The 21,083-nt window shown below is 37.4% G+C and overlaps 1 protein-coding gene across 4 annotated transcripts in view; it reads right to left on the reverse strand.

Annotated features, from left to right (window-relative positions):
- Positions 1-190: 190 nt before the first annotated feature.
- grb10a (growth factor receptor-bound protein 10a) overlaps positions 191-21,083 on the reverse strand; it is a 76,844-nt gene continuing 55,951 nt past the window's right edge. For 3 of the 4 annotated variants that reach the window (XM_058752737.1, XM_058752735.1, XM_058752736.1), the window contains 12 exons: positions 14,778-14,934; positions 12,751-12,866; positions 7,262-7,336; positions 6,885-7,022; positions 6,250-6,360; positions 5,958-6,056; positions 5,178-5,255; positions 4,626-4,742; positions 4,466-4,532; positions 4,256-4,343; positions 4,078-4,171; positions 191-3,391 (listed from right to left, as the gene is read on the reverse strand). In XM_058752737.1, the coding sequence (XP_058608720.1) occupies positions 3,245-3,391; positions 4,078-4,171; positions 4,256-4,343; positions 4,466-4,532; positions 4,626-4,742; positions 5,178-5,255; positions 5,958-6,056; positions 6,250-6,360; positions 6,885-7,022; positions 7,262-7,336; positions 12,751-12,866; positions 14,778-14,934 (1,287 nt within the window). In that variant the 3' untranslated portion in view covers positions 191-3,244. Of the gene's footprint in view, positions 3,392-4,077; positions 4,172-4,255; positions 4,344-4,465; positions 4,533-4,625; positions 4,743-5,177; positions 5,256-5,957; positions 6,057-6,249; positions 6,361-6,884; positions 7,023-7,261; positions 7,337-12,750; positions 12,867-14,777; positions 14,935-15,723; positions 15,839-21,083 lie in introns of those variants that run through there. The other variant, XM_058752738.1, reaches the window with a different exon arrangement.

Consider the following 21,083-nt stretch of genomic DNA (forward strand, 5'->3'; position numbering starts at 1 on the left):
AGCATTGGAATCTATCCTTAAATTGATAAGCTTCTATCTTTTAAAGTATATATTTATGATTAATATCATACTTGCACTTATAAGAAAAGCACTGGATGTAATCTTAAAGCTGGGTGTAGACTGTACAATCTCATTGCATGAATAAAAACATTCTGAAGATCAAACCAATAGTGAAATAAAGACAACAGAAGACCTTTTTTAATTTAATACTGTAATATATACTCTTTATAAAAAGACATTTGTGACAAAAATGAAAACACGATATAAGCTAAAAATATTTCACACTGGTACAAGTCGAGAGGGAATATGCATATTTGCACTTTATGCGCAATATCTTCATTCTGTTTTGGAGCGCACCACATTTATATAGTCATAGATGGTGTTTTAATACAGTGTTAGATCTACTACCTCTCCTTAGGCTTCACATACTTAGAAGAGCGTGACTGTTTCCATATTACTAATAGACAAAGCTGCATATGAGCCAAACACACATGTGAAATGATCTCCAGTCACCTGTGTTCAAAAAAAAAAAATACTACCAAAACAGCATAATCAAGGCTGGGTAAGTTGATTTCACATGCATGTTTGACATTTCATCACTGAGAGCCACACAACAGCACAAGTCTGATGAAAAGAAGCATCATCCAAATACTTCGAGCTCGAGTTGGACGGAACCAATCATCGTTCACACTTACGTATTCCAGTTAGAACATGCTTCGTTTACAGACGTCCTTGTCTAACTCATGCAGGCTGGAACTGTGACTAAATTACTAAATCTAACGTGATGAAAAGCCAACCGCAATCCCTGACACTGAGTGCGTAAAGCTTGTACTTTTCGTTACAATTAACAAAATCGATTTACGTATGAAGCGGCAAGGAAGCGATAACGTAAGATAAGGCAGATCAGAGTCTTAGCTAACATCTGAGATGAAAACACGTTCTTAAAGCGTTTACGTAAGTTAAACAGCGTGAATCGTATGTGAAAATAAAAAAGGTGCTTTTGTGGTATCATAAAGTGTTTGACAATCGCAGTGTGCATCGTACACACTCTCGTCCTAGGCGCGTGTGGTTCTAGCTCAGCAGTATAACAGTCAGCTGTCAGAGTTAGCATATAAAACCATAGCTTAGTCTTGCTGGGCCAGTGCTGGAAGGGTAACGAGGCGGACGTTAGGGGCAGAAAGGAGACTGCAGAAGTAGCGCCGCAGGTAACCGTACACCGGCCTTTTGCCGCTAACCTCCTTTTGCAAAGCTGGCACGCAGCCCCGGAGGATTACAGACACGCCTGTGAGACGTGACTTCGCAGAGTCCTCTATGGAAGACCAAAAGGGCCAAAAACACGTGAATTTTTACACATCAACAACACGTTAAATAAGCGTATTTAACCTGTTGTTGACGTGTTAAAATTCACGTTTTTGGCCCTTTTGGCCTTCCATAGTCCTCAAGAGTGTACGCGAGCGTCCCCGCAGGCGCTCAGTCCGGGCCTGGCCTGTCACTTTTAGGGGTTTAACATGGCTCAAGAACAGCACAGTGATTTGAAAAGGCAGTTGTTAAGCTTTGGGCTAAACTAATAGCTAGGTACGTTCGCAAAGTAACACGACCTGGAGTCAGTGTAGGAAACGAGTTACAACCCTCTTGAATTGTGCTCAGGGTGGGATACACCATACCAAAGAGGCCTGGGTCAAGTTTCAGTGGCCTTTTAAGGCCCGAGTCAAGTTTTTGATGGTTCCAAATATAAACTACGCACAATCAATATGGCATTTCAGCGCCGGGAGCAAAATACAAGCCTCCTGACAGGAAAAAATTGCAAATTCAGTGGACTCAAACAAGCCATTGTCTTCCTAAACAGAACAAGTGATCTGGATTAAAATATGGATAATTCTCAAAAGGTCATGGTTAATTATTGTTAACCCTTGCGCCCTGAACTCTGATTTCTACGTCCTTCTAATTCAGATTTAAAGGGAGAGTTTACTCAAAAATAAAAATTCTTATCTGTATGACTCTGTAGTCATACAGTAATTAGCAGTGCCCAAATGCTGTTTTGGACCCCATTGATTTTCACTGTAAGGACAAAAACATTCTTCAAAATATCTTATTTTGTGTCCCACTGAAAAACAGAAGTCTGGAACAATGATCAGGATGACCATTTTGACAAACTTCATTTTTGGGCAAACTGTCTCTTTAAACTACAGTGCGACTCTGTGGCATAATGTAATTTATGACAGAAATATTTGTCTGACAGTTTGGAAACAAACTTAATATCGAATATGGTGATTGGATTCCACTTATAAAGCAAGTTAATTGAGAAAAATGGAGTTTCCTTACAAGCAGATGACTGTCGACACGCTTTTTGTTTTTCAAAGTACATTTTCTGTTGTAATCAACAGTGTGTGCGACAGCTGAAGCTTGTCGATGGAGCTTAAGTTATATTTAACCCAGAACATTCCTTTAAGGCAAAGCTTGATTAGAACTCCAAACTTAACTAATTCTTATGCTGGTAAAGCACAGCAATCAAGTATAATTTATTGAAGTGCAAGTCTGCTACCCCTTGCGGTTAGTCCCTCCTCGCTGACATGGAGATGTCATGTATGAAAGACCAGGTTACATTATTTGGCTGAGGATGTGTCACCTCACATGGTCATTACTGTCATCGCTGCTGCAATAATCCCATCATTACACAGGGAATCCCCAGGAAGAGCTTAGAGGAGGACAAAAAATGAAACGGTGAACTGTAGGAGGAAGGCAAATGGGTAACAGTTGTTGCGGTAAGCTCAGGATGAAGCGGATCACCTGCTTTCAGCTTGAGAGTGCAAAATGTTCAGGTAGGAAATAACATAATACATATCAATCGTCATCAAGTAACTTTTAGCAATGCAAGTCCCCGCAGACACACCACTCGAAACGACCGTCCCGATCCGTTCAGTTTATGGGGGGTGTGTCTAGTGTCATGTCCTGAATGATGAAAAGTCTTGATTTCAATGAAAATTCATGAATATCACCACAGAAAATGTTTTAAAAAAAAAAAAAAAACAGGCACCCTTGTCAAAACCAAAGGACAGGTGTCCGGGAAGTTGATCTTGTCCCATAATTATTCCCAAAGGTTTCCATGCTAATCCCAGAGCAGTGGGTCATGCCTGTGGGTTGCGTCAGCTTATTGTGAAAATGACTGGAAATTATTACTTTAAAAAAAGCATCCAGTTTCTCAGTTTTATTTGTGTGTGTGTTGTTTGTTAGGATCGGGAGGGGGTCATAAGGCCACCATGGTGCAGGGGTGTTTGAGTTTGCAGGGCAGGACGCCCCTGTTGAGCTGGTAAAACTCTACCAGATGGATCAGGTCTGTGAACTTGGTAGAGCCATCATCAAGGCTAAAAAAGACCTGGCCGTCCTCCTCAAACTGCCAGAGAGAGAAAGAGATGAGAATAAGACAGATTTTTAAAATCACTGAATACATTTTTAAATCATAAACTCTCCTGTCAAGGAGACAATCGCACAAATAAAAACATTCAGCATTTTATATAAATATAAAAATGATAAATTTGGTATTTTCTTAAATATTTATTATTATATTATGTAAATTGTGTATAATATAAATATTAAATACATTCAGCATTTTACATAAATAATATACAAATTATACATTTATTACACATAATTAAGAATGTATTTACTAATTAAGTACACACAGGCCTAATATTATAATTAACAAAAAACATTTTATATTAATATTTCCTTTAATAAATCATGCCTCATTTTCAGCTACAAAAATGTTTTATACATTGCAAATTCACTAACATGCACAAAATATAAATATAATATACAATATTTACATATCAAATTTGTTTTCACAAAACTTACAAAAATATTTTTAAATTAATTTTTAAAAATAAATGTAACCTAAAAAAGTTTTAACATCTAAATTATCATGTACCTCTTTCAATCACTGACAGTAATCACTGTAAATTACACCTTTTATAAGTATACGGTAACATGACAAAAAAATAAAAATAAATTAATACAAGTTCACTTGGCATTAATACATGCAAAAGGGTAGTTTGTATTGAGTGTTTATTAGGGACTCACAGGTAAAATCTGGAAGTGTTTAATCTTCTGATGATGGCACAGCGTGAGAACAAATGCTTTTGGGTTGCTCTGGCTGTCTCTCAACAGGAATAACCTGCGAGACACAAGACTGATTAATTTCACTGCTCACTTATAAAACAGCAATTAATATTGCCTATAAATGTGGAAAGTGTCATACCCATCAACTTGGCCCTGCTGCATAATCATCCTGTGGGACTCCTCTCTCATAATGCGGCCATGGAACCATAACTGTGTCCTGTGGATCACTGAGGACATAAAGGCAAAGTCTACATTTACCGGCATGAAATATTATTTCTATTAAAGTACCACTTAAATCAACTGGTGTTGAAGATGCTGAAGAATTGTAAGTAAATGCTACGACACTCACCTGAGCTTAATGGCGAGGGATGTAGAGGACTGGGGCTTCCCAAAACATTCATTCTCTGACTCCGTTTCTGTACAGAGATTTTAAACATTGTTATAAATGCATTAAAAAAAATTATAAACCTTGATTCATTGCCTGAATATACATGTATCTAACTACTCACTCTCCAAGTGTGTCCCTCTTCCATGGCAGCGCTCTGAGCCTCCACAGGGTTGTCAATCACACGACCGGTCCTTCCTGAGAAATCCATGGCCACCAGTGAATTCTCAGACACACTCCGCTACAGTAAAAACAATATTACACTTGATCAGTTGTTTATTACATAAGCATTCATTTGTGTGTAGAAATAACTCCTACAGGTTGTCCTTACAAACAACCTGCTATGATCAGCATTAAACCTCTCTAATTAAACCACTAAAGCCTTATTAAATACCTTCTAAATGAATCCCTACAGCAACCCCTGTGTTCATACGTTTCGCCTGCATGAAATTCCCAATGCAAATCGGCGTAAAGGAATCTATAGCCGCACGCTTCATTAGCACGCTGTTCATACTGTTATGAGTAGATTAAGTGAGCTCTCAGCAAGAGCGTTCCTCAAGAGCACACGGGGTGCATGTAATACCAGGTGAACTCACAGAAGCGTGAAAGCAGCACATTTAAACCATCAAGTGCACTGGAGAATCAGCACCGAGTAACATATTAATGTGTTTCTTACCACAGGTGTGGTGAAGTTTGATATGGCAGTCTTTCTCTGGTGTGGGCTCTTGTAGTTCTGATATAGGAGAATTCCAAACTGGAAAAAAATTGTTTGTCTGGGTTAACAAGAATGGACAAGAGTGTGTGTGGGAAATATCTGAGGGCCAGCTTGTTCACAACAAACCTCTAGTAATTAAATATGAAAATCTAGAATGTTCACTAACAATAATAATTTGATATAGTATTATAATAAGATTTCTAGAAAAAATAAAAATAAATAAACAAAAAATAAAAAATTAAATCTGGTGCATGCTGAATAATAAGTTTGGGAGGAAATAATCCAACAAATGGCTCACTTGTAGCCGTCTAGTACACTGCTGTTCAAAGGTCTCGAGTCAGTAAGATTGAAATAAATAAGTAAATACATTTTTCGGCCAGGATGCATTAAATTGTCCGAAACTGACACTAAATACATTTATAATGTTACAAAAAAATTCAAATAAACTTCAAATAAACAAATTTATTAAAATCACAGAATCCTCAAAAAAAGCTGCATCTTGATGAAAATATTAAGCAGCACAACTATTTTAAATAATGATAATAATGAGAAATGAACACAAAATTAGAATTTTAGAACGATTTCTGAAGGATTGTGTGACAATTAAGACTGGACTAATGGCTGCTGAAAATTCAGCGTTACCATTAGAGGAATAAATTACATTTTTAAATATATTAACATATAAAATGGTTCTTTTAAATTGTAATAATATTTCATAATTGTTCTGTTTTTACTGTATACCTTGAGCAGTCTGAAAGCAGTCATCCAGCACGTTCGGCTCTGCTCGTCCTCGGCACACAGCATCTTCAACTCCTTCAGTTCTGTCCTGCCCTTACTGGGCTGTCAATCAAGCAAGATATCTACTGTCAAATCAAGGCACTCAAGTTAATAAGGACTAGCATGCACTATACCAGGTAAGGCATGGGTAGTTATTTAAAGGGGAAAATCGTTGATTTTGAAATTGTGCCAGCCATGCCTCCTCTATTCTCAATGTCAAAGATTGTGTTTATTTACTGACCGTCATCCTGCTCACCTTAATGCAGAATTGGTAGTCTGTGGGCGAGTTGTGCATCTTTCTGCCCGTCGTCACAGTGAAAATATTGCTCTCCTCTACGTCCGACAGTAACTGCAGGTGCCTTGGCTCCTAAACCACCCAGGTAAAAATTCATCACAATACAACTCCCAAAGACAGACCTACATTAGAATTTTAGTGACGGTTATGAACAGTGAAAACAGTTATCCTGAAATCCTTCATTTGCCATTATTCTAAATCAGTTTGTTGCATTTTTTTTATATGTTTTACAAATCTCAATCAAACTGCAGTTGGGTTATTTTGACACGCTCAATGTGAAACGGCCTTAAATATTAGTAAATAATAATAATAATAATAATAATAATAAATAGTGATAAAATTACAGTTAAGCTCCTTGTAACATTACAATAACAAATATTTAATAAATATTTATTTGAAATCATTTATATAAAAAAAATGAATCTCAGGCTTTCAATGTGTACTTTAACTTTTGGACTGCACTGTATGTATTTGCAAGCAAGTTTAGGAATAATAGATGCATAACAGCTGTCTATAGTTGTAAAAACACTGATATGCTCACAAATACATGTCAAATTTAAAGACTTGAATTAAAATTCTATTAAAGAGAAGCTTGCCTTTGACATTCCTTTAGTAGAGCAGTACAATCCAGAACGGCGCAAGAAAATGTAGAGCTTTTTCCAGGACTTGCGGCCCGTTTCTTTCATATAAAGGAAGCCCTGGATCTCTGGACAGCTGCTGGAATTCAAGAAATTCTGTACAGGAGGGGAAAAAAGGATGAGGACCATCTGGAAAATGAGTTCTTCAAACCTGAATGCCTTTCATGCTTCAATAACGCGGCCTCTTTGCTATCACAAGACATGAGTATGCATTTCAAAATCTGTTTGAATCCACTAAAATGCTCATTCAGCTGCAAAAGTGTGACGCACAGGTTCATAATGTGGGCTAATCCAGATTTTGCTGTGTCACAGATCCATTTGCGTCTCTTCCTTACCTGTAAGAGCTGTGACTGTGGGATAGAGCCATTAGTTTCCTGACACCACGCTACCATCTGCTCCGGAAAGAAGTTCTGTGAGAGGTAAGAAAAGACTGTCTGCATTGAACATATGCCAGCAGTTCACACAGTTCACAAGAAACGTAATGGAACAAGCAGTGCGTGTATGAACTAGGGTTTGAATGATTAGTAAGGAAGCCATATATAATTAATCTGTTTTTAGGATCACCTGGCCAAGATCAGATGCCTTTCTTAGTAGGCAATTACATAAGATGATTGTTACTAGCCTGAGCACGAAAGAAAGGAACAAACTGAATTTGTTACAAAGGTTTGAACGTGCAAATTTGTAAAAGTTTGAATTGAATTCTATGCTGTATGTAAATTTTTATTATTACTACTCTGTATATACAAATTACATGATGGAAATTATAGTTTGTAACAATCTATTGGATTACACAGGTTAGGTGATCTATTCTGACTACATTTTGATTACTTTTAGATTACTTTTCATATATTCCATTCTTTGTTATCAGCAGCATGAAGTGTATTAAACATTACACTATTCCAGGGTTTCCCAAACTGGGGTTTATGAATGAGCTTGAAGACTATGAATGAAGACTTTCAAAATATATAAAGCAGTAGAGTTTTAAAAAGGAAAATTTAACAGACATTAAAAAAATAATCTAATTATGAATAAATTACTACCTTTGTGTCAATAATACTATGAAATCATGTAATCTATAAAAAGGTAACTGTATGTGATTATGACATTTTAAGTTTGATTACATATCCAGATTACATGTAATCAGTTACTACCCAGCACTCTGTGTGTGTGGTCCTGGTAAAGCACATGTTATGGGGACAAAATGTCCCCACAAAGATAACAATATCCAAAATCCTTGTCCTTATGAGGACATTTTTATGTCCCAATGAGGAAACAAGCTTATAAATAATACAGAATTAAGTTTTTTTTTTTTTTGAAAATCTAAAAATGCAGAAGTTTCCTATAAGGGGTAGGTTTACGTGTAGGTTTGGTTTTGGGGCGATAGAAAATACAGTTTGTACAGTATAAAAACCATAACGCCTATGGAATGTCCCCATAAAAATGGAAACCCAACGTGTGTGTGTATGCATGTACAGTGGGGAAAAAAATTATTTGATCCCCTGCTGATTTTGTATGTTTGCCCACTGACAAAGAAATGATCTGAATAATTTTAATGGTAGGTTTATTTGAACAGTGAGAGACAGAACAACAACAAAAAATTCAGAAAAACGCATTTCAAAAAAAGTTATAAATTGATTTGCATTTTAATGAGTCAAGTAAATATTTGATCCCCTATCAATCAGCAAGATTTCTGGCTCCCAGGTGTCTTTTATACAGGTAAGGAGCTGAGATTAGGATCACTCTCTTAAAGGGAGTGCTCCTAATCTCAGTTTGTTACCTGTATAAAAGACACCTGTCCACAGAAGCCATCGATCAATCAGATTCCAAACTCTCCACCATGGCCAAGACCAAAGAGCCGTCCAAGAATGTCAGGGACAAGATTGTAGACCTACACAAGGCTGGAATGGGCTACAAGACCATCGCCAAGCAGCTTGGTGAGAAGGTGACAACTGTTGGTGCGATTATTCGCAAATGGAAGAAACAAAATAACTGTCAATCTCCCTCGGTCTGGGGCTCCATGCAAGATCTCACCTCGTGGAGTTTCAATGATCATGAGAACGGTGAGGAATCAGCCCAGAACTATACGGGAGGATCTTGTCAATGATCTCAAGGCAGTTGGGACCATCGTCACCAAGAAAACAATTGATAACACACTATACCGTGAAGGACTGAAATCCTGCAGCACCCGCAAGGTCCCCCCTGCTCAAGAAAGCACATGTACAGCCAGTCTGAAGTTTGCCAATGAACATCTGAATGATTCAGAGGAGAACTGGGTGAAAGTGTTGTGGTCAGATGAGACCAAAATCGAGCTCTTTGGCATCAACTCAACTCGCCGTGTTTGGAGGAGGAGGAATGCTGCCTATGACCCCAAGAACACCATCCCCACCGTCAAACATGGAGGTGGACACATTATGCTTCGAGGGTGTTTTTCTGTTAAGGGGACAGGACAACTGCACCGCATTAAAGGAACGATGGACGGGGCCATGTACCGTCAGGGCCAGGGCATTGAAGCCAGCCAGGGCATTGAAAATGGGTCGTGGATGGGTATTCCAGCATGACAATGACCCAAAACACACGGCCAAGGCAACAAAGGAGTAGCTCAAGAAGAAGCACATTAAGGTCCTGGAGTGGCCGCCAGTCTCCAGACCTTAATCCCATAGAAAATCTGTGAAGGGAGCTGAAGGTTCGAGTTGCCAAATGTCAGCCTCAAAACCTTAATGACTTGGAGATGATCTGCAAAGAGAAGTGGGACAAAATCCCTCCTGAGATGTGTGCAAACCTGGTGGCCAACTACAAGAAACGTCTGACCTCTGTGATTGCCAACAAGGGTTTTGCCACCAAGTACTAAGTCATGTTTTACGAAGGGGTCAAATAAAATGATAGACTGATCATGCATGCACGTATGTATGCATGTATATATATAGAGAGAGAGAGAGAGAGAGAGAGAGAAAGATATGTATTATATACACACACACATACATATACAAATACATATATACACATATATACACACACACACACACACACACATACATATATATACACATACACATACACATACACAGTGTGATGAGGGTACAGCACCAGTGTTGCCAGAGCAGCGGCAAAAGTGGGCTATTTTGAAAATACAGTCGCGGGAAAAAATTACGGAGCCGTGGGTTGCGGTTTTTTGGGCTACTTTTTTTAAATGTACCACGGCCGCTCAAAGTGTAAATAGACAAATAAAAATTAAAATAGATCCTTTTACTAATGTGTGTTATACTTGAAATGTATACCTGGCAACTTAAGAACGGAGGCGGTTGTAACATCAAACAACGTGAGTTTCAGCAGAGCACATGTTAAGGCTTTTACACAGCAGAAATAAACTTGACAACAGCCACTATAGATTATATAAGATAATAAACACATGATTACGATACATATGGTCTGTATGTGATTTTCTTGAGATTGAATGTGTACATCTGAAATGCTAATTTTTGCAGCGATATAAAAGGCTATAAACAGTATATTTTAAAAACAGTAAACGACCAAATTCCACATGTGATCGCAAAAGGAAGTTATTACAAACACTCGATGGTGGTTTGAAGTGAGTTCTGAGTAAAAGTGTACTATTAATCTCATAAATTGTCTTATGTAGCATGATGCTAATGTTAGCTCTAATGCACCTGCAGAATAGGTCCAATTCTTCTTCATAATGCATTTTTGTCATAATACTTCATAAGGTCGCAAGAAAATGTTTTGTTGTATTTATTTAGAAATACTTTTGATAATAGTTGGGTAAATGTATACTGGGATTGAAGCGATGTGGCTTGGTAAACATTTTATTGCCAGTTTAAAGGCTGATAATGGCTGAATAATAAGGATTATGTCTCATACCTGGCGGAAGTGTGAAAGGTTATGTTTCCTTAAACTAGTTTCATGCATTTCTTTTTCAACACATTTACAGGTAAATCCTAGTATTTTAAATTTGCGATTAATCATGATTAATCACAGTCCATGACTGTGATTAACGCGATTAAAATTTTTTAATCGATTGACAGCACTTACATATAAAAACATTAAATATTAGTCTATCTGTCGGTCTATCAAAATGCTTATAATAAATTACTTATATATATATATATACACACACACATACACACACACACACACACACACACACACATATACATATATACACACATAGATGTATATATGTCTATCTATCTATCTATAGATATTTATCTATCAGTGGCGTTTTGTCCATATAAGCTGCGAATGGTCTGCATAACCAGGCCATTTAAGAGAATAAGTTCACAGGATAATTAATATAAACATGATTATAAGCTGATCTTGTCATTTGAAACGTAACTTAAAGCTTAAAGAGTTAGGAATAAGTACATAAAATGATTAATTTGCCAAAGGGCAGTCATTTTCTTTAAATCTACCAGTTGCGGTTGCTTCCGGGCGAGCGGATTCCCCCGAAGCTTTCTCGTCTCCGCTCTACTGCTATGACTCTTTAGGATTGTAGCGCATTGTCATTGGTTTGCTCGCATGCGACTGATTTAATGCAAGAGGTAAGCTGTCCGCGAAGCGCTCGCCCAAGCGGAAAAATGTGCTGTTACTGCCAGATTTCGACTGCCGAATATTGCGTTTGATGCAAAACCAACTCGACTAAATCACAAGAAAAAAATGCTGTAACTATATATTTTTATGTTTTCTCAAGCAAAGCAAATTTTAAAAGTCCACTGAAAACATATCTTCTTACATTCTTGGTCACAGACAACATATGTTGAAGATATACGTTACAGTAAACATGCCTAAACTGGTAAATTTAAAAAAAAAGAAAAAAAAGTGGGCTATATACAATTTTGAAAATATCAAACATCGGGAAAAGAAAGAAACATAAATCTTCTGAACATTTTGAACATTAAGATGTTATTGTTCCCTTTGTTTTGCATATGCTCCTGTTGCTTACAGTTAAAGTCCTTCTCTGATTTTATTGTTTGCAAGGTTGCAATGTTACTTGGTAATATTTTAAAGATATTATTTTTTTAGTTATTTCTGCATGGCCATCTTTTTTTTTTCCTAGCATTTGAATTATATATATATATAGAGCCGTGACTCTTACAAGTTGAGTTACAGGAGAATGGTAAGTAATAAGAAATATGTATGAATTTACACACACACACACAAGCTGAAACTCATCTAAAGCTAATTTAGGTGAGTTGCACTAAGCACTTGCCAAAGCCACGGATTACCAAGAGCAGGTTAAGTGCTCTGTCAAACAGACTCGGACTAACTGGCCCAAAGACGCCTCAACCACTGACACACACTGTACATACCGTACTAAAGCACAGGCTCAAATAAGATTAGGCTTTTGCATGAATTTTTTTCCAAGCGTACAAAAAGTCCATGGCTTACAGAGCAGGATAAAATGTTTCACAGTGTTCACACCGTAAGATGCTTACACGACACAGGTTCGAATGTACTTGTCAAATTGCCATCAGTTAAAAGGTGTTGAGTACTGTACTTGCTTAGTGAGGTGGAACACGTACAAGCTGTGCCAGAATGGCTGGAAATGGATTAACAAGGTTTTTCTCGCATGCGGAACACAGGAATGTGGGAATTTCACTTTTTCTTTTTTTTTTCTTTTATTTTTAAAGATATTTACATATTTAGGGGATTTATAGCTTGCAGGTCATGAATCAAGTGTTCTTAGCAAGATTTTCAAGGATAATCGGACTTTAATTTCAAAGGATTTAAGCTTGAAGTGGTGGTCTTGAGAGGCAAGGAAACACATGGGTGGGCTGAAGGAGAACGGTTGCTCTCGGTGACAACTCACCAGTGGGTTTCTGAAGAACTCGTACTTGGCGTAGTTCTTCCTGAAGAGAAACTTGCTCTCTGGAGACATGCAGGCCTGCACAGGAACAACCAGTTCATGATCTTCTAGGCACCTCTCTGTATTCAAACACAGATGACATAAAAATGGTGTTAGTTACTAGCAAAGTGGACGTTACTGCTTTTAATAGATTTTCACAAGATTGCAACACACTTTGTATCAGAGTTATATGGGATGTGTTGTCCACCTCTGAAACTGAAGTATATTAAAAAGTCTGTCAAGGGGACATTTTTATTTATTTATTTTTTGCTAAACACTAAGCCACAGTAGTTAAAGGATGTTAAAAAAAGCAATTTAAGTTAATGTCTTTAATAAATTTAAGCATTGTATTTAATACATGCATAATGTATAATTTCTTCAAAAAACTACATGTATACACACTGTATACATATAAAAACATTAAATATTAGTCTATCTGTCTGTCTATCAAAATGCTTATAATAAATTACTTGCTTATATATATATATATATATATATATATATATATATATATATATATATATATATATATATATATATATATATATATATATATATGCATAGGCAAATACAAGTGCGTGTGAATAAGGTTTATATATTCATGCTCTAATACTTGTTTTAATAATCCAAATATGTCAGAAATACACAGTAATCTGTTGAACATTTAAATGTAATATTTACATTCATGCATTTGGCAGAAGCTTTTATCCAAAGTATCTTACAGTGAATTCAAGCTATACATTTTTCTCATTATGCATGTTCTATGGGAATTAAACCCATGACCTAGGTGTTGCTAAAGGCATGCTCTACCAGTTAAACAGCAGGATCAGACATGTTGAAAATTGTCAAATGTTATATTTCAATATCCAGCACTACGTGATGCCCTATAATGAGAAAACGAGCCAAATTAACCATACACTGTAATGTCTGTGCTTCTTAAGAATAGCAGTACTCATATGTCAAAGACAATAAAGCACTGGCTCAAACCCCATCTAATGTATCTGTTGTGTATCTGATCCCTCATCCTCTAATCCACTCCTCCGAGAAGAGCACAAGAGAAGGAGAGAGAGCATGACTGTGTATGAAAGAGAAAGCGAGGGGCATTGCAGAGGGATGAGGTCATGTATTTAGCTTGATTGCACCGAGGGCTGATGGCAGCAAAGTCAGCAGAGTCTCTCTGCTAATGGCTTACGTAAGAGCAACGTTTCTAGAAGGTTTCCGTAACGTTGACGCCCTAATGTCTCCAGAAGCGATGAGGGGAACGCATCCAACTACACCACATAATACTTGGCCTCTCTAGAAATGTCAGCTGACCAAAACAGACCACACCCTGTCATGTTATGACATCATACCATGTGATGTGCACAATCAGTATCTATGCAAAAGTCACGACTTTCCTTGACGGCGTTAAAGTGGACGAATTAAAATAAAGAGCTGACTGTATCAGCCCAAATTATTTCGGAATCTCAGTAAAGGGCTTTTTAACACCCTACAAGAGCAATGACTGCATCTCTAAAGGTCAGGCAGAGTTAAATCTGTTTAGTATGATTTAGACAAGGGTTAATCTGTAATCTGCCTGAGAAATAGGCAGCCACACGTGTCCTCATTGATTGCCTGTGAGATTAAGCACTAGTTCTACGCAAACCTTGTCTTTTCTATGGTCATCTCCTCAAACCTGTCTGCACTGGGAGTGCTTTTTCTTTCCATCAGGTTATACGTTCTTCGAGCGGCTGTGCATACAAAATGTGCAGCCGTGCATGATGTATAAAGTCGTTTTTGAGAGCTGAAGTGTTAATAGGAGAACAAATATGTGTGTGTACTTAAGACTTGGATTCTGGGCTTGCTGAAAGGTGATTTCCTGTTACACGAAGTGCAATGCACTGGGAACCCAGTGTCCCTGGACAGAACAGCCTGTCCTGTTAGACTGGGTGTGTGCCGCATGCACAAGTCATATGGACTCAGAAAACGAATGTATACGTCTGTTGGCTTACCCAGACCAAGCAGGGAATGATGCTCCACTAGAGACCAGCAGTTGTCATCCAGGCAGTGGTTCTTGTAGACCAGGAACTGACACACATCTCTGGCCGTCATGTCGGCGGGGACTTCCACAACTTTTCCCACACCATCCTCACTGAAAACCTTGATGATCTGTTGAAGACACACACAGAATGTCAATTACAAATGCGCACGTTGCTTAATATGACCTACAGGCGATGTTCTCGGTAAGTCTAATTTGTCGACACTATTACAGACACACTTTCACATAATGCTTCAGCTGGGATAATTACACAGCTTGTGGTTGGACAACTTAGCCATGTAACTTTCCTAAGTGAAGCGTCTAAACTAATGTATGTGCATCATATACAAAGTTTTCAGTTATTGAAGAATTAAAATGATGCTTGATGGAGGAGGAAAAAAAGTTTATTTGCACTTCTTTTTCAAGTTTTTGTCATTGCAAACCATGCATATCTCTGTTTATGTGGTCTTTAGCTCAATCCACATGGACTCTTATCGGGTTTAGATGGAGCCCGGCGCTCATAAGCATGACTGACTTGAACACACACGCACAAGAGGATATACTCCATTAAGAGGCAGAATTCACGTGAATGCCAAAGCCTACGGACCAGGTAAAAAGAAAGGAAGAGAAAAGGGAGAAATACTTCCAGTGAACGTGCACACAAAACAAGACATTATATAAATCTATTTACATGTGCAAGTGCACAACTAGACATACGCATTCACGCACAAAAGCAAACATTTCCAGCTTTAATTATTATAGACACACTTTTTAAAAAACTGCAAGCACAGAAGCAGCTAACAGTAGCGTGCAAATTTATGCACAAAGATGATCTGCATGACTAAATTTGAAATGTTTTAGACTGGCATCTGCAAGGTTTGTAGGGTTTTCTTGGAAAAAGTAATTACTGTCAGTCTTACCTCTACTGCCTGATACAAGCAACAGTCCGGCGAACACGATGGCATTTTCACTCTGAGACAACCTCTGCTCACTCACGCGGCGAGAGAGAGTGAGTGAGTGAGTGAGTTAGAGAGAGAGAAAGAGAGAAAGAGGGAGGGAAAGAGGGAGGAGAGAAGGGGAGGAGGAAGGCAAGCGAGAGGATGAGAGGAGTTGAGAATGGGCAGAGGGTTGAGATGAGACCAAGAGAGTTGCTGAAACAAGAGAGGAAGAGAGAGAAAAGAAGGGAAAGAGACTCAGCTGACAAGCAGCTTGTGTCTTACAATACTCTAGTGGATTAAGCTGCAAGAACGAGACGGAGAGAGATGACTAGGGCTTTAATTTGTCAATAAAATTCATATAATAGGTTTCCCTTCATTCCAAATATAACTTTTATTCTTCTATGGAACAAAAGAGATACATGGGAAAGGATAGCCTCAACAAAGAAAATGAATGGGGACTGAGGCTGTCTTGCTGTCGAATCTTATTCAAATATAGTTGACGTCAATGATGGCAAATATCCTAGATAATGTGACTGTGATAATAACTGTATTTAACTGTCATTTACACATGAATTTTTTTCTACAAACCCAATACCCGCTTTACAATGAATAAAATACAAATAAATAAAAAAAAAAACAATATTAATTAATTAATTATATATTAGTACTATATATTATATTACTGGTGTTTAACTTTAATGGTGTTGATCTTTAATATTTGTTTAAAAAAAACAAAAAAAGAATGTAACAACATTAAATCAACAATAAAGCAATTAAATGTATGTAATTGTTTTACTTTTTTATTTTAGTTTTTAAAGTGCAATAAAAATCTATACTTTTTAATTGAACAATAAATTAAATTAAATGAAAACTGTAATGCAAAATAATCAACTAGTACATAATTAATGTGGATTTCATTACATTTGTATTATTATATATCAGGCTTTGAGAAACTCACATTACCAATCATTAATAACAATTCTCCCTCTCTCTTCCCTTACCTTCCATCATCTCCCTTTGTCTCTCCCTCTCTCTTTTCCACAACCTTGCTCTCTCTCTCTCTCTCCCCCACATCAAACTTTGCCTTGGCTTCTGTCAAAGTTTCAAATTCTCTCTGGTTCTCAGAAAGCCTTGAGACACAGCCCCACATCCAGCTCTCACGACACACACACAGAGTGAGATTTTGTTCTCATTCTTTTTTTCACTCCCATTTCCCCCCTGAAGTTTGGCTTTGAACTCCACAGCCAAAGAAAACCGTTCCCTCTCTTTTTCTCAAAACTCAGCATATCACAACTGGAGAGTGTTTCTAAAACACACAACAGAGGCCAAATCCCAGCAAAATCCCTCCTCCCACAACACTTCCTCAGTAAAACTAGTGCTTTTCTTTCTCATACTCAACATTCTCAATACCTTACCATTTCTCACTATTTGAAGTAGAATGCACATGTTCATTTTAAGTGCGGTAAAGAATAAAACTAAATAAAAAACACACACCATTCCGTCCTCTCAGACAGAAGAGAACAGTATCATGTAATCTGACTCAACACCATGAAGAAAAGGATGTTGGGGGTTGAGTTATTGGCAAGACCATTATAGCAGTGGAAGCTGTTTGCAGAGCATTGTTTCATTGCTCATTCTTAGTTATACATGCACCATTCTACTGCTGCAAATGCTATTTTCTGCAAGCTTTACGATGTAAGAGTGTTTACCCAATGTTGTTCAAATGCATCCTCACAATTGTGAGGCTACAAGCAAACGTTTGCTCTGCACTGCTCCGTCCTGCCTCTGTGGGTCACATGGGAGGATCTTTAAATGTTAAATAAAGGTTTTGCAAACATTCTGAGGGTCACATGGCAACAAAGTGTTTGTTTGGAGTTAATAGAGGGTTGTTCAAGCATTGTTCGCAGTTTGTATAACGAGGGAAGAGGTAATCCAAAAATAGAACAGAGGTCACAGTATATGGCCAGTACTTCTGATAAATTAGGTTCTATGATTATATATGCACAGATATAGAGAGAGTTATAGACAGAAATACAGTTAGATATAGTTAAATAGACAAAAGTAGTTGGATGGTTTGAGAGACAGATAGACAGTTATAGACAAATGAGGACATAAATTGTATAATGAAAAGGGTATGACATAGGTATTACAAGGAGAAGGTGACTTTTCAGGACATTACCCCATGTCCCCACTTTTCAAAACACTTATAAATCACACAGAATGGAGTGTATTGAAAATCTGAAATAGCACAAAGTTTCCTGGTTGGTGTAGGGCAATAGCACATACAGTTTGTACAGTATAAAAACCATTACGCCTATGGGATGTCCCCACTTTTCACAAAAACAAACGTGTGTGTGTGTGCGCGTGCGTGCGTGCGTGCGTGAGACGATTCTCACAAGCACATAGATGCATGTATGCACACATGAGCATATGTGAGTGAGAAACCCATTAAATTGAAACACTCAAACAGTAAAACACTCTTAAGCAAGACTGACCTCCACAGTGAAAGATCAAAGACATCGGAAACAAGAAGCTATTACAACTGAATAAGAGACTGAATAACCAGAAATGGTCCATCTAACTTAAACAGCCATCCATTTAAATGAAAATAATGTTTAAGTAATGTACAACTCTATCTAAGATAAGAGTAAATTAGAAAAGTGCATGAGACTATTAGAAACCTGTGGCTGTCTGGAAATACGGCCCGGCAAGTTCATTTGTAAACAGTCCTGTGTGCTGCGATCACTCACCTGATTCTTATTACCTAACTTGACAGAGCAAATTCGATTTTAACCCCACGCAGGCCTGATGCATATGCATGTACACTCAAACACAAGCATTATTACCACCCGCAGTTTACTGAACTCTTCATGACCCTGCCTTTCAGTGACATCACAAACATACTGTAAAAATCCACATTCACACAAAGGCAAAAAATATAACCTGCCCTGACATACATACACACACATGCCTTTGTTTAGAGATCTCAGGGGATAAACGACAGTGACAGCTTTGGAAGTTTCAGGTTTCATGGAGAGGAGCCAGTCTGTGTGTGAGATACAGAGAGAGAGAGAGAGAGACTTGTTTGTGCAACAAGACGTGTTTGACGGTTTATCAGCAAGTGGAAACAACCCCTGAATGAATAAAGGATAAAAACAGAGATGAACAGGATACATGACGACACAAGATTATATATGCATATCAAAAAGTAGAGTGCAACCACCCCCATTAACGCAGGTAATTCATTTTTCCAGTTTAATTCCAGTGCAATTAACGCAGGGGCGGAGCTAGGGTTGGCCACCTCACTCATAACTGCTGCTTGTGTCTCTTTTTTCCCGACAAGAATTTCATTTATTTAGACATATGAACATTTTTACGACCACATCAAACGGGAGATTTTTCAGATGCACATTCCAGCTTCGCCTCCAGCGCTAAAACGGTACAGATGACAAGGAGCTTCAGTAGAACATCAGTGAACATGTCAGTAAAAATTTATTTTCCTGTCCTGTCAGCCGTTATCCTGTGCTCATAGCGCATGCTCTTCAATTGCTTGCACAAATACGGCGGCGGCGCGCTGTAGTCTGTATCATTTCAAATTAAAGCACAAATGAAACTACGAGCATGCATGTCAGATCCGTGTCATGTTCAGCAGCGGCAGTTCTTAAAGTAATAGCAGCCAAATAATAATAACCCTAATAACCCATCTGCTATGATGTCTGTTTATCAAAGAACAAAAAAAAAAAAAAAAAAGGAGGAAATCAATAACTTTTATAGCTTTAAGGATTCATCTATTTTTAATATAAAATTTAATATTTGATAACTTTATTCAATTTATGTATATTTCCTACTTGCTGAAGGGCACAGGTAAATATGACATATATAACGTAAATATAATGGGTTTATGTGAAGATTGTTTTAAGTTTACTTAAATTAGAAGTTGTTATTTTAAGTCTAATAAATGTTAAAATCGATAGCTCTCAATTATATTGTAATTTTAGTATAGTCAACATTACATATAGTCAATGAACATTTTCCTAGAGACATCAGTAATATTGGTATCAGTGATGCTTGCCTTCACTCATAAAAAGCTCATAAATGCCATTAAACAAATATTAAAAAATATACTGTCTTTGTTTCTACATTAATTTGAAGATTGAATGTGAAATTATTGCAATATAAAAGTATACTTAAAAATTTTAAATGTTAGGTGGGATTAATTGTGATTAATTTCAGAAAAAATGTGCATTTTTTTTTACTCAATTGACAACACAAATATATATAAACATTTATATATATTAAAAATTTAAAATACACATGTTTAAATTCAGAATTAGCATAAAAAAAGATTGAAACCCAGCATAATCCCACATATTTTTTTTATCCCATGATCCTCAGTGTCCATCTCACTCCGCAAACAATATCAAGCTCCAGCAATCATCATGAGCCTGTGCATTGTTTCTCCTGAAATGTAATTTTCCAATTAACTGACATCAAAAGACCAGACATAAAGATACCACTCAAGCAGAATTAGGAATCAAGAGGGACAAGGGTAGTTTGAGGAGAGGATTATTTTCTCATGCTGATGTTTTCAGTAATGTTGGCTCATGTCATCTCTCAGGGGTTTGTGTTGCAGTCAGCTGACTGGCCAGTGTGTAAGAGTGTGTGTGTATTTTGCAGTGTGTCCTAAGGCTCTGGCACACAAACCGAAGCAAACTGGTGTTGAGTGTACACTAGGGTGGAGACAGGATCCACACGCACAGACATATTCAACTCCGCTGCGACGGTGTCTCATTTCACAGCACAAACCTTTAATGGGTCACCTGGGAGGAGATTTTTGGCAAAGGTTCTGCTAAATGGGGCATTTGAGTTTGTTTGACTGTGTGAACTAAGAATACAAAGTGGTTCTCACACAGAGCGTGACTCAGGAGACAGGTAAACAAATAGGTGGATTGTCAGTGGTGTGATGGGTCTAAAAAGTGTTTGAATGTGCATCATCTACTTAACCGCATGAAACAAAACAGAGAACGTAAATGTCCTCTCACCCTTTTTTACAAGAGGAAGTCAAAGTCTCTTTCTCCTTACAAATCATGCCTCAGATGGTAGGTTTAACATGGCAGCAAGGTATAACAAAGGAACCATGCTAACTCAACAATAAGACAAGTGGATATGTAACACACCTGATCCAAAACTACCCTAATATTGGGTTTTAGATTAAACAACATTCTGGAAGACAGATATGCTTAGCATACCAGGCAATCCAAATTAATGTTAATTTTTACATGTACTAATACATTTAAATTTTCATTTTTTTTTATTTTTTAAATGAACAAATAATTTAGTGT

This window comes from Onychostoma macrolepis, chromosome 19, assembly GCF_012432095.1.
Source record: "Onychostoma macrolepis isolate SWU-2019 chromosome 19, ASM1243209v1, whole genome shotgun sequence".
Classification (NCBI taxonomy): domain Eukaryota; kingdom Metazoa; phylum Chordata; class Actinopteri; order Cypriniformes; family Cyprinidae; genus Onychostoma; species Onychostoma macrolepis.